At 45.4% G+C, this 14,341-nt stretch overlaps 1 protein-coding gene across 5 annotated transcripts in view; it reads right to left on the bottom strand.

The window, feature by feature from the left end:
• THSD4 (thrombospondin type 1 domain containing 4) overlaps nt 1-14,341 on the bottom strand; it is a 630,092-nt gene that overhangs the window by 584,969 nt on the left and 30,782 nt on the right. For all 5 annotated transcript variants that reach the window (XM_043470952.1, XM_043470955.1, XM_043470954.1 and 2 more), the window contains one exon: nt 1,366-1,435. In XM_043470952.1, coding sequence (XP_043326887.1) covers nt 1,366-1,435 — 70 coding nt within the window. The remainder of the gene's footprint in view (nt 1-1,365; nt 1,436-14,341) is intronic.

Here is a 14,341-nt window from a genome sequence, read left to right as displayed (position 1 = left end):
GGGATCTTCCCAACCCAGGGATCGAACCTACGTCTCCTGTATCGGCAGGTGGATTCTTTACCACTGAGCCAGCTGGTTAAGAGGGGTGTAAATTGCCAAGCATCCACCAAAATAATGCTTAGATCTTGGCCAGTTTTTCCACTCACTCATTCAGTCAGTCATTCAACAGGTGTTTTATTGAGCACCTACAACATGTCAGGCTGTATTCCAGGAGGTGGAAATAGGGTAATGAACAAGACAGGTAAGATCCCACTTTCGTGGAGCTGACACCCTAATGAAGGACACCACACAATACAGGTTCATATCTGGCCCAGAAAGACAGTCAGAACACAATCCACAGACCTAAAAGAAACAAGACTCATCAGACAGAACATCAAGAACTTGTCCCAAGAAGGTGCATATCTAGGCAAACCCGTACACATACTCATTTCTTGGCTCCCTTCTCTCCTGGACTTCCCTCATGAAAACCCCTCTAGGAAAGGTTCCAACCAATTCAGTCACACTTACATACAAATGGCTGGCCTATTAGTCCTCTCCAAAGTGTCTGCATTTCATTACCTTTAGACACCAGGAGTTCTTAGGCAGGAGAAAGGGATTTGAAGGACCCTCCCAAGGTCATATCATGCACCTATTTCTAAGGAAATATTAATCATGCAACTGCTCTGCTGCAGGACAGCAATGGGCTTGTTTAGGCACAGCGTATGGTTCATTAACTATGAAACACCTGAGCCTGCAGGGAAGCGTGCCTGATACTGTCCATGTGTCCCCCAGGGGCTCCGTCCACCTTCCTCCACCCAGCCCTGTTGCCCAGAAGGCTGGCCTTTGAGCGCAGCATGGATGGATTTCTTTGTTTTCTGTCCTCTGATTGGGCTCAGGTTGAGGGACTCACCAGCAGGAGATGGAGGGGAGGAGAAAAGAAAGGGCCAGGTCTTTATTTCCCTGTTCTCTCCCTGCCTGGCGATTGGCTGGTGTCCTTCTACCGAAAATCATGGATGGCCCCCACCACAGCTCTAACCATCCAACACCCATCGTGCTGAAGGTGCCCCTAGAGGAGGTCAAAGCTCTGTGCTGGCGCTCCTCCACTCCTAGGGGGTAGAGTCTGCCCGCTGGCCTCTCCTTAACTGACCCACTCTATCAGACATGGGCTGCAAGGCCAGCCCTGCTTTCAGATCAGAGACTGACCCTGGGCACTGGCTTCATTTTTAACATCAAGGACTTAGGAGGGGTGAACATCCTATAAATGGCACATCCTCTGAGAATCAGCAGCGACTCACCTCCAAACAGAATAAAACTCAAGGCGTTGATGACTAGTATGACCCCAGGACCTAGGCAGAAAAGGAAAGCCTCAGAAAGGCCATGGCTTACCTTTCTGTGTTCAGTGGAGGGCTGCGGGCAGACGAGCTGGAGTCCAAGCAGCAAGAGGGAACCCAGGACACTGAGAAGGAAAAATAGCAACAGGCAGAGCTGTGAGCATGTTCCAGGCAGCAGCATCTAGTGGAAAGGTATATTTCCGTTTCATCTTTGGAAGGAAGTGAAAGTGAAAGTCGCTCAGTTGTGTCTGACTCTTTGCGACCCCATCTATACAGTCCATGGAATTCTCCAGGCCAGAATACTGGAGTGGGTAGCCTTTCCCTTCTCCAGGGGATCTTCCCAACCCAGGGATCAAACCCAGGTCTCCCGCACTGCAGGCAGATTCTTTACCAGCTGAGCCACAAGGGAAGGAGCACAGCCCAAATGGGCCCTGGGATGTAAACCCAGTGAAGATGCAAAGGGCTAGCCCCACAGGCAAGGAGGCAGCCCAGTGCTGTGGGCGAGGCCTTGGCATGAGGCAGACCTGGGATCAAACTCTGCTTTACCACTTACTGGCAAGGTTTCCAGGTCAGGACATTGAATTTCTTTGAGCCTCAGTCTCCTTCCTTGTAAGATAGGGATACAACAGAAGCTGGCTGGAGGTGTGGGGAAGGCTGCATAAGGTAACACATGGTGCCTGGCACAGAGTAAGTGCTCATGCATGCTTGGTCCTCATGGAGGCGGTAATGTCAGCCCAGAAGGGGGGCTTCTGAGCCTGGCCAGGGAAGTTCCCCTCCCACACCCTCGGCTTCCTCAGAACCATTCCTCTGTCTGTCCTTGGCCCTTCACTGTCAGATATGTTCTCCACGGGTGGGATTAGCTGTGTTAAGCCCTACTGTCACCAGCCCTGATTAGGGCTTGTCATCAAATAAAGAGAAGGTGTAGAAATAGGAGCCAACTGGCCCCAAGGCAACAGGGTGAGCTGGAAGAGAATGAAGTTTTGGATTCAAACACTTTGAGGCTAGAATCCCAACTCTGTCATTCCCATCAGGTGATCCTGGGTGAGCCCACGTCTGTGAGCCTTAAGGCTGCCATATGTAAGGATCACCCAGGACAACAGAGGTGAACACGCCCAGCACAGTTAGTGAGTCAGAGCAGAAATAAGCACTGCCAAGTAATTAAATGCCCAGAGCTCCCTGATGTCATGTCATCAACGGCATTGTTTGAAGCATCAAAGCATAAAGGCCACTGGTCCTACTGAGTTGTCTTTGGAATCCTCTTAGGGTTAAACCCTGAGCACAGTCAGGTAACCCAGCGGTTCTCAACCTTTTAGAGGCCTCCAACGTAGCTGAGAGATGAGCCCTTGTCCTATGTAGAGGTAGGCATGAGGAAAATCTATCTGAAGCTGGGGAGTAAGACCTGTGGAGTTAGGAAAGCTCCCACCATCTCTAGGAACCCTAAGTTCCACCCTAACCCCCACTGTGTATAAATGAGTCCGGTCCTAGGAAACCACACAGAATGGATGTGGCCAGACTGGTTAGAGATCATGTGATGGGACAAGAAGCAGGGGAAAGGATATGTTGTTGCTGCTCAGTGGCTCAGTCATGTCTAACTCTTTGCTACCCCCACGGATGCCAGGTGCCTCTGTACCAAGGTGTTAAATGCATTGCTGCATTGAGGCCCCAAAACTAAGAACCTAGGGGATGACATACCCACACATTCCAAAGAGAAGGATGCAACCCTCTGTTCAGGACCAGAAATGGAGGTGTCCTCCTCTGGCCCCACCCATCCTCAACCTGAGGCCTGAACAAGGAGAGGGGTGTGGGCTGGAGAATGGGACACGTTTGCTAGGGATACAGGAGTGCTGAGCACAGCCCCTCCACCCTGCTACAAGGGGAGAAAAGAAGGAGGGCAACAATTTGAGAGCTTGATCTGGACCCTCTGTGTCTGCAATATACCGAGTGGTGCTTGATTGTCCCCTGAAAAGTATCTAAAGGTCAAAACCTAGCTGGAATGTCTGGGAGCACAGAGTGGCGAGAGAGGGCTGCAGCGTGAGCAGTCTGTGTACCTAGAACTTGCAGGGGCAGGAGAGGCTGGGGTTCTCCTGTGGAAAATGGGACTTAAGTTGTCCAGTAAGGACCTCCTCAAAGAAGATAACTCATCAGGATCAAGTAACCCCCAAAACACAGGGTGATATGAGGTGTGTACCCAAGGGGGCCCAGGAGCTGGGGGAAGGCGGTAAAGGGGCAGCCGATGTTTGCACAGTCTGTACCAGGAGATCCACAGCAGGAGACCCCAGTGATGGGAGGCTCTTCAAAGGACCAGCCAAAGTGCCCCCAGAGGAGAATCCACAGTGTTGACATCTGCAGAGCCAAGACAGCCACATCAGCTGACAGTGGGCACCACTCCTGTTGGGATCCTCTATGCCCAGTTACCTCTCTGCCTCATGCTCCATCCTGGAGGAACAAGGACCAGAAGGAGAGGGCTCAGAGGGGAACTAGGAGTATGAAGAAACCAGCCAAGCCCGCTCTTCCCTACTACAGTGCTCTGAGGCCAGAGCAGGCCCAGGATGTGGGAGGAAAGGAGCTTTAAATTGGATGAGAGACTAAAGATTTTATATCTGACTAGATTTCTTTTAATGTAGCAAAATATACACAAAATCCCTCCAAGTAAGGAATCTATTCAGAAAAATATTGAAATGAGTGGTGAAAAGAATCAAAGAGTTGATTTATAACTTGCTGAGGCTCTAAGCCAGTGCTGTCCAAGACAACTTTCTATGAGGATGAAGATGTTCTGTGTCTGCACTATTCAATGCACAGACACCTGGATTTGTGCTGCTCAGCACACAGGAGGCTAAGGGTGCAGGTCTGGATGGTGAAGTTACTGATGTCTTAGATTCACCCAAAGATGACTCAAGGAAAATGAAAACTAAAGCTACTAAAGGAAAACTAAAACTTCTAGAAGGATGGACATGCAACCTTTAAAGTTATCCCTCCCACACATACACACATCTTTGGGGGCTTTTTGATACTTGTAAGTACACTGCTCATTTAACCTGCAATGGACCAGAAAACTGCCTTCCCTTGACAAGGCAGGGGCATCTAAAGAAGCAGTGAACACGGTGATGAGAAAAGAACAGTTATTTTCTACTTGCATTCTTACTAGATCCAGGTTGTTCTAGAAACCAAGGGACACGGGCATCACAATTCGGGAGTTTATGCTCCTTGGTTACATAACCTTGGGCAGATCACCTTTGCACCTCAGTTCCTTCATCTGTAAAATGGGAATAACAGCACCCGCCCTGACTGTCTCAAATGAGTTTACGTGCAAGAAAGTACATTACGAAGCTGTGCCCACAAATCTGAATCACTTGTAACACATTCTGGCACTGTTTACTCATTTTAAAAGAAAACCAGATTGGTGTGGTTTTGTTAAAAAAACAAACAGCAGCTCCAGAAATGTGTTACACCTCAGCCCCTCAAAGTTCTTGGCACACACCTAAGCCACATATTTGTAATGCAATCAGGAGCTGTTTTGCATAACCACTCATCCCAGGCTGCACTGCCATAATAGTCAGGGGGACTTGGAGTGGGAGAAGGAGTGGAAAATGGGAGAAGGGAAAATTTTAGGTTTTCCACTCTCTTGGAGGAACTACATTCCAGGGTTGCCTGGTCAACTCTCCTCCCAAATATGGCTATAGCATGTTCCCTCCCCAGGACACCCGCTCCCAACCTAGCCTATTTCTATTGCTCCATAGCACTTAACATCTCACGTGTTGTTGTTGTTTAGTCGCTAAGTCATGTCCAACCCTTCTGTGTCTCCATGGACTGTAGCCCATCATGCTCCTCTGTACAAGAGATTTCCCAGGCAGGAACAGTGGAGTGGGTTGTCATTTCCTCCTCCAGGGGATCTTCCCAACCCAGGGATTGAACCTGTGGCTCCTGCATTAGCAGGCAGTTTCTTTACCACTGAGCCACCAGGGAAGCCCTACCATCTCACATAGTATGTCTTTATTCACTTAAACTTCTTCTTCTGCCCACTAGGATATAAGCATCACTCCTCTATCTCCCAGCACCAAGCAGAGTGTCTGCTATATAGAAAGAGCTTAATTCATTGAATTAATGAATAAGCCTTCATCATCTTGTGACCTGTGAAATTTCAAGATGAGTGGAAATAGTGCAAATTAATGCATTTTAAAGTGTCCAAAGTAATGTTGGGAGCTTTAAAAGCTCTTTTATGAGGGATTTATAAAAATCAGTATGTTTTTGAGTCTCTGCATGTGTGTGTTCAGTTGCTCAGTGGTGTCCGACTCTTTGTGACCCTTTGAACTATAGCCCACCAGGCTCCTCTGTCCACAGGATTTTTCAGGCAAGAATACTGGATTCTCTACATGACCTCCCCCAAATTTGTTCTTAAAGGATTTACACAAGGTCTGGCAACAAAATGTTTGTGAGTGCTTCTTGTTGCAAAAAGGCTACGCGAGTTATGCTTAGATGTTCAAATGCTTCTTTTCTTCATCAAGTCAGGCCCTAGTAAGGCTCAGATGCATAGGGGTACCCAATAAAATTCATGCTGGAATAAAATCTTAGTTATTAAGTGGGCTCTGCTCTGAATGGAATAGAATAAATTCCCCCAGAGGGGAAATTATTCTTTGGACTGCAATTGCAGCAGCCAGAGCAATATATAACCCCAGGGGCCAGATGAAACTCGGCCAAGGGCTGGAAGTTTCCCACCCCTACACTGCAGACTCCACTTTAGGACACCCCACCCTCCTCACACATACCTATCTAATTGGTAGTCCATAGCTGTGCCCACAGCTCTTCAAAACACTGGCAATCTGGCCCAAAGTCTTGTTCCTGCTGACCCAATTCGAAATTAATGTTTGGGGAATGGGAGAGCATGTGTGTGTCTGTGTGTGTGCAACTCGTGTGTTATTTCACTTTGATAGTTTGCTTTGGCAAACTGCTCCCAGCTTGCAACGTTTTGACAGATTGAAGGCTACCAGGGCCTTTGGCACACAGATCACATACTCCCCTCCAAGCGGTGGGGGGAGCCACATTCCTAGCAAGACTTTCCGATTCACCTTGCAGGAGAAACAGCCCAACAGTTCACACCAATCAGAAAAAAAAAAGTCACGCCATTTACCCAACCCTGTTCTAGATTTTAAACACTCCATCATTTCATTTCCTGTAGAAAATAATGCTCATTGAAATTTGGTACAAGATTGACATCATGGAACTGGGACTTTGCCCTTCTGTATCTGCCTGGGCCAACACTTCCCCCAAACCCCCACCCCCATCCCAATCATCCTTGACTCTAGTGAGGGTGGATCATGTCACAGACACTGTATACGTGGGATTATCTCAATGAACTCAGTGCCACTTGAACACTGTCAAACCACAAAACAAGAAAAAGAGAGGAAAAAAAAAACTTTACTTCTTTTCCTCTTTAGTTAATACAACCCAAGAGATATTTTGGGAGCAACCTGATCAGGAATAAAATTATATCGACCTTTGAAAAGAGAGCCAAAATCTTAGCACTGAAGTGAAATCTCCACCTACTGCACTCTGGAGATCAAAAATGATTGCTAAGCATTCATTTTACTGTATTCAGTCCAACCCTCTAACTTCCTCTCACAGCAGTTAAACAGTAAAGGCAAGTAGGGAAGGAGATGAGTTACAAATGACATTAGAGGACTACACAGTTACCACTGACCTCAACACTTACAAGAATTATTTCATCTAATTGCCACAGCCATCCTGCCAGACACTTTGATTATATCCATTCTGCAGGTGAGGAAACTGAGGCACAGAGAGGCCAAGTCATTTAGTGAGAGGTACACCCAGCTATTGAGTGGTGAAGCCTGATTCCAATGCCAACGGTCAGTGTCTCGGCCTGGACCCTTAACCACTATGGTCTGGGCCTCCTAGGACACAACACTCTGTGAAACCAAGCATTTGTCATTTTATTACACCAATTTTCTTCCCCGGTCTGTATTAGGTGGTGGCTTCCCACATCTGTTTTACTTTCTGTCATTTCTTGCAAAAAATAATTAGAGAATAAGTAGATACAGGAAAACATGTACCAGTCTCACTAGAGAACATTCTAAAATAATTGAAACTAACCATTGAAATTCCAAATTTTAAAAAAAATGCATTTCATTTCTTTGCCCTGCTTTCTCATACAGAGTATGCTGAGCTACAGTACCCTTGTTTAGATGGCCCAGAGTCACCAGAGTGAGCATCCACCAGTCTGCGCAGCAGAAGGCGGCAGCCTTGGAGCAGAGCAGGCTGAGAGCACCGGAGCAGCCTGGGGCTTTCCGAACCCAGCTGGCCCTCTGCCGGGTCCTCCCTGCTCTCAGGGACTGCTTACCTTACTGTGGATGAGCCTGTGCCTCTTAACACTGCTTCCTTCGGGTCAGCCTTGGCTGCTAAAACCTTTAGACAACCAAGCTGCAGCCAAACCAAGACCAAACAGGTTCAAGGAAAAGGCCTGGCTGGCTGTCGTGGAGTAAATGTTTCCATTTTAGAGCATGGACTTAAGGACACCTCTTCTAACTGCATATTTGTTTTTATTGCTTATTTCCAGGTTCTCAATTCTCATAGCCATTTGTGTTTTCTGGACTGGGGTCTCTGGAAAACTGAGGTGTCCTGTCACAGCACAGCTTTCTTTTTTAATTAATCTATTTGACTGCAGCATGTGGGATCTCTGATCGTCGTTGCAGCATGTCGGATCTTTAGTTGCAACCTACGGACTCTTAGTTGTAGCATGTGGGATCCCTGACCAGGGATTGAACCCAGGTCTCCTGCACTGGGAGTGTGGAGTGTTAGCCACTGGACCACCAGGGAAGTCCCTCAACACAGCTCTTTAAGGCACAAAACTCTTCAGTAAATTCCTCAGCTCAGTGGTAGGTTTCTTAAGGAAACTGTTTCTGATACACCTTTGCAGCAAACAGAACAACCAGCACAGTCTTAGTCCAAACACAGAGCCAATAAATAGCAAGTGAATAAAAGAAAGGAAAGAGAGAAGGAAGTGAGGGGGAAAAGGAAAACGAGAGAGAGAGAGGGGAAATACCAGTCACCAAGAAACACAGAGTGCTGCTGTGAACGACACTTTCATCAATAAAGTGTTTTCTAAGTACATCCCTAGAATTCTCTGTTGGAAAAACAGAAACTTGTGAGGAGCAGGGCGGGGTGGGGGGTGGAGGTGGGGACAATTGCAAAGGGTGGATTTCTACAAGTTGGAGATATTGATTCTGACCCCAGGGAAGCGGGTGGTGGTGTCGATGTTAACCTGAGCCATACAAATTTATTTCAGTACATAAGGAACAGGTAGTTGGCAGCTCAGTGACACACCTTAACTGCATTGAACCTTTTAGGTACAGAAGGTTCTAGAAAATCCCACTGTTAAGTTCTGAGGGATGAGGATACATGCCAGGTGCAGGACTGTGCCAGGCATAAAGAAAAAACAATACTGTCTGAACGCCTGCCATCGTTTTATAGGGAGGGGTTTGCCAAGACAGTCCTCCAAGAAACTGTTTTATTTCCTCCTAGCCTCTATACCTACCATGATGGCTCCTACTGGGCTTCACAAAAGATTCCAGCAGGTTCTTCCCTGGTACTCTTCTGCACTCACCAGATGAGTTGTATTCCTATGGAATTTAACCACGGTCCCCAAAGTGATAATGCCAGGGCTTTGTAATTACATAAAATATTCAAACAGTACACAGGCCCATGAAACAAAACGCAAAAAGAAAGAGTAGTTGGTAGTTGTTTCTACACAAATGAAGCTGAATGCTTTGGAAAAGACTTGACAAAGGCAAGTTGCCAAGAAAAAAAAAACACTGGCAAATTTGGTGTGGATTGGACAACTGTAAATGATTAGAAGCAAAAATAATAAAAATTCAGCATCATTCTATACTCAGATTGCTTTGCAAATGTCTTAGATTCTCATTCCACTTGAAAGAAACCCAAATGGAAACCTTTGATAATGCTATGGGTGTGGTTTGTGCAAGAAAGACAATCAGGGGTTCATGCTCAAGGAAAAGTCCTTGGCCCCCACATCAAACACTTGGTGAGTGTACATGTGTTTTATGTTAAAAATAAACTGTTAAAGGTGTGTGTCTGTATCACTTGTAAATTTTCTGCTTTAACCTACTTTTATAATTAAGTAAAACTCTTGATTAGGAAAGAAAAATCTACTTTATTTCTCTCACATTAAAGAGAATTATTGCAACCCACTCCAGTACTCTTGCCTGGAAAATCCCATGGATGGAGGAGCCTGGTAGGCTGCAATCCATGGGGTCGCGAAGAGTCAGACACGACTGAGCGACTTCACTTTCACTTTTCACTTTCATGCACTGGAGAAGGAAATGGCGACCCACTCCAGTGTTCTTGCCTGGAGAATCCCAGGGACGGCAGAGCCTGGTGGGCTGCCGTCTGTGGGGTCGCACAGAGTCTGACATGAATGAAGTGACTTAGCAGCAGCAGCAGCAAAGAAAATTATTAATTTATTCATTCAATGTTCAACAAATAATGGGTTAGCCAAAAAGTTCCAATGGGTTTTTCCATAACATCTTATGGAAAAACTCGAATGAATTTTTTGGTCAACCCAATATTTATTACACATCAATTGGGTAGTGGTTTCAATGTGGGCCAAAGCAATTCAGTCCTGCCTTCGTGACATCCTGAAGTTTAATACTTAGTATCCCAGCCTGGCCTCTTCTGCTTTTTGTCCCTGCCCCTCCCCTTCCCTTATGCCCCTCCCCTTCCCTTATGCCCCCCGCTTTCTCTTATGCCCCTCCCCCTCCTTCTCCTGCCCCTCCCCTTCCCTTATGCCCCTCCCCTCCCTTATGCCTCGCCCTTCCCTTATGCCCCGCCCCTTCCCTTATGCCCCTCCCCTCCCTTATGCCCCGCCCCTTCCCTTATGCCCCTCCTTCTTCTGCCCCTCCCCCTCCCTCCTCCTACCCTTCCCCTTTCCTCCTACCTCTCCTCCTGCCCCCCTCCCACCACTGCCCTCTCTCCTGCCCCTTTCCCTCTCCGTTCTGCCCCTTCCTTCCTCAGGCTTCTCTCCATCCTCCTTCTGTTCCTCCGCTCTCTGTCTCTTCCCTGTATTCTTCCTTCTCTTATTTCCCCTCCTCCTCCACCCCACTTCTTGGTCACTGGTGCAGGAACACTAACTGATCCCATGATGCTTCCCAATTTCACAGATTTCCCTACTCCAAAGGGAGTCTCAGTTTTCACACCTCAGCTATCACGACTTTGGGCATTCTCTTCCTTGCACTCAGACTTTTTCAACCCCCTTCTTTCTTGCGTTTTGTCTTCAGGATCTTTTTCCAGTTCTCCAAGAACTGGAACCTTTCTTGTTCTCATTTCCTCAATCCCTTATGGTTGTACTTCTCAGTGAAGTAGCTGACAGGCATTACAGTATTATTCCTGTACTGAAGTCTGTATCAGGGAAAAGAAAAGCTTCACGTTTCAGAAGACTAAAACCAGACACTTGACCTAGGGCCATCAACCTGTAAAACCCTTAAAATGATCCAGAACTCTCCTTCATAAGAGCTATAAAAATCACCAACTAACCCTGTAATCCCTCTAATTACATCTGTATTTCTTCAAAAACTACTATTCCAAATAAGAATCCCCGAATCAGCTTTAACCATTTGTTTGGCATTTTCAATAGTTTTGTTTTCCTCTGTGTTTTCATTTCAAAGATATATTATGTCAACTGCACAAAAGCAGTCTACGAGGTAAAGAAAGAGCCCTTGACCAGGGTGACTGACTCTAAAGAAACTTGGTTGGCTGGTCATCTTCAACTGTTATGCTGCTTCTAGAGAGAAAACTGAGTTTCACTCCTCTCAATCACTGAAAAAACACACAAAGATGTAATTGTACATACAAGAAAAAAAAACTGCACAATCTGGAGCAAGTCTTTAAGAGCTAAATACACTGCTGTATTACTTAGTGCCTTTTCCTCTCTAACTTGTAATAGGTGACAAATCTTAATCTAGCCTTGACCAACTCTGCTCCAAATGGATATCACCTGTCCTGAGTTTTGCACACGGCCCAAGACTCATCCAAGGTCCAAAGGCAACAATAACCAGCTCCATGCAGAGTTAGTCTTAGTGTTTCTTCTGCTACTGGATTTAACCATGACTCTTTTTATTACTACAGACTCTAAGCATGGCAGAGGCACTCTTGCTATATTAATACTCAGGGCTTCTCCGTCTCTTTCAATGAGGGAGAAGCTGGCTTTCTGTTGCCCTGTGGCTTGGCAAGAACTGGGGATTTTTAAACAAAAATCTCTGCATATCAGAATTGTGAATCTCCTTAAATGTTTTTTTTTTTCCTCTCAGGGGTTTTCTTGGTGACTAACTCCTAATTTTGACCTGTTTTCTCTATAGGTAGAGATATCCTCCAGCTTTTCCTATTAATCTCTATGTATTTGGCTGCCTTGATCAATATTCTTTTTTTAAATCCTGAGTATTTGTGTGTCTCTGTGTGTTTCTCATCTACCAGTTTTATCAAAGGCTTTTACTCTTAAAGTAACCATGGCCCTTTCTACCAGAACATTTTGAAAAGTATTTAAACAAAAAACATTCTTGCTTTTTTTTCCCCCTCCCCCCTCAGGTTAAGATATATTTATGTGGGCCTTGAAACAGAATGCAAAAGGGTTTATGAGCACCTGGCTTATAAAGAAGGAGGCTTGGTGGAAATCTTCAGCTGAGCTCTCCTGAAGACTTGCCTGTACTCATAACTCATATATTCTTTCCTCAGAGCAGGACTGTTGGAGAAATGTCCTGCTGAGTTGTTGTTAGTCACTCAGTTAGTTGTTGTTAGTCACTAAGTCACATGACTTAGTCACTAAGTCAGGTCCGACTCTTTGCAACCCCATGGACTGTAGCCTACCAGGCTTCTCTGTCTATGAGATTTCCCAGGCAAGAATACTGGAATGGGTTGCCATTTCCTCCTCCAGGGGATCTTCCCGACCCAGGGATCGAACCCACATATCCTGCTAACCTCTGAGTCAGCTTGGAAGCATCGTCTGACTGAGCAGCTCTTTTCAAACAATCCCTTCAGCAGGACCCTAATCCCAGAAGCCTGTTAAGACTCCCAGAGTTCTGCCTGGAGGGTAGCAAGGCCACATCTAGCTTTCAACAGCTCCTACCCTGCTAACTTCTAATCTGTTGGCAATTTCTCTGAAATAATGCACAGCTTGGAGGTGAGCCCACCAGGCCTCCCTGGGAGATGGCCTCCATATCACAGATCATTACAGAGGTTAACTGCAGGGGCATCAATTAAAATTCCAAACATTAAGAAAAAAAAAATTTGCAAAAGGGACTTCTCTCAAATGAAGCCCTTCCTGTACAGCCTGGTTGGCCCCACATTTTTGAGGATCTTCAGTACTCAAGGGGGCCTTTCTGATAGCAGCCAGACTTATACTTGCTTACCACTTGCTTACTACACAGGAAAATGTTTTATCTGCTGCTCTTTTTAATTCAATTACGTATACGACTATGACTTCCACTTCTGTGTTCTCCCACTGGGTCCTGGTGCTCAAATAGGCAGTGGTCCTAACATGATTGAGTGGTCCAACAGCATGTCCCACTCCCCTGTGGTTTTAGAGCAGGACATGGGAGCTTCCACAAACTGGATGCACATTTCATGTCCTGAAACAGCTTTTAAACTGTGTTTTAAACTGTGGCTAAAAACTGTCCACATGCTGATTTCGATTAGATACCAAAAATGAACACTGAGAGACCCAGGCTGCTCTGTTCATGGCTGGATTTTGTCGAGGCCTCGGAATGGAGCACTTCCTGCCTTCTCTGACTCTTTCTGACACACCGGTTTATGTCATTGATGAAGAAGCTTATAGCTCTGCATGGGTCTTTGGACTGCAGGCCTGCACATGTCAGCTCATGTAAAATTACACAAGCAATTACAGACTAAAAGTACACACACGCACTATCCTCAGTGAAATGCCAGCCATGGGCTAAGAGCATCTGCCTGACAAATGCTTTAGCCCTGGTTGAGCCTGTACCTATGGCACCATCATAATAACATGTTATAGACCGTTTTCACTTTTCAGTGTAAATTCTGGGCATTTGGGACTGTCATAGTTGTGGAGGAAAAAAAAAACTACAAGATAACCTTAGAGATTCAGCTTTGTAACAAAAAGTTCTTTTCCCTTTCTAGATTCTGAGTCAATTTCTTTAAAAAGTATCCTGAGATTGTAAAATGAGCTTCACTAAAGAACTGGTACCAATTGCAATTACTTACCTAGATGGATCAAGATTTTCTGATTACTATGCAGCTAAAACCAGTCACAAGATAAACTCGATGCAGAGGCTAACGTATAAGCTATCATCTGTAAATTCTGATTCCAAATTCTGATATTTATGCAAATAGACTCATGAATCTCATAATGTGTAAACATTACAAATTCGAACTTCTAAAATAAATTTCCCTTAATAAAATACTGCCATTGGCTATTTTATAATGATGAGGGGTTTTTTTGTTTTGTTTTGTTTTCTTTACATAGGATTTTGATTGAAGAAATTTTAAAGGGGTCTATCATCTTTAGGAAACCTTGAAAAAAGTCTCAATATACAGACTAAATTCCAGAGCACCAAGCCTTTCCCCTGAGTCTGCACTGAAGGAATGGGCATCAGGAGATAAACACTGATTTTCTGATCTGCATACAGAGACCATACTACTTGTTCCACTTGCTTTGCATGGTTAATATCAGTATCAAATTAAAAATGCAGGGGCAAGTCACAGATGCTTTGAACAAACAGGACCAGAGAGGCCACCTTTTAAATATACCGGATCAATTATATCACAATCTGTGGGGATGCAGCCAGAGGACAGTATTTTCTAAAGTTCTTCAGGTAATTTTATTATGCAGCCATGATAGATACTCACAAGTCCATTAACATTTTTATTTTAAGAAAAATCTGAGGGGACTTTCCTGGCGCTCCAGTGGTTAAGACTCCATGCTTCCAATGCAGGGGACACGGGTTCAGTACCTGGTTGGGGAACTAGGATCCCAT

This window comes from Cervus canadensis, chromosome 6 (assembly GCF_019320065.1).
Source record: "Cervus canadensis isolate Bull #8, Minnesota chromosome 6, ASM1932006v1, whole genome shotgun sequence".
NCBI classification, from domain to species: domain Eukaryota; kingdom Metazoa; phylum Chordata; class Mammalia; order Artiodactyla; family Cervidae; genus Cervus; species Cervus canadensis.
The sequence above is the reverse complement of the archived record's forward strand: the minus strand, read 5'-3'. Positions and strand labels throughout refer to the sequence as shown.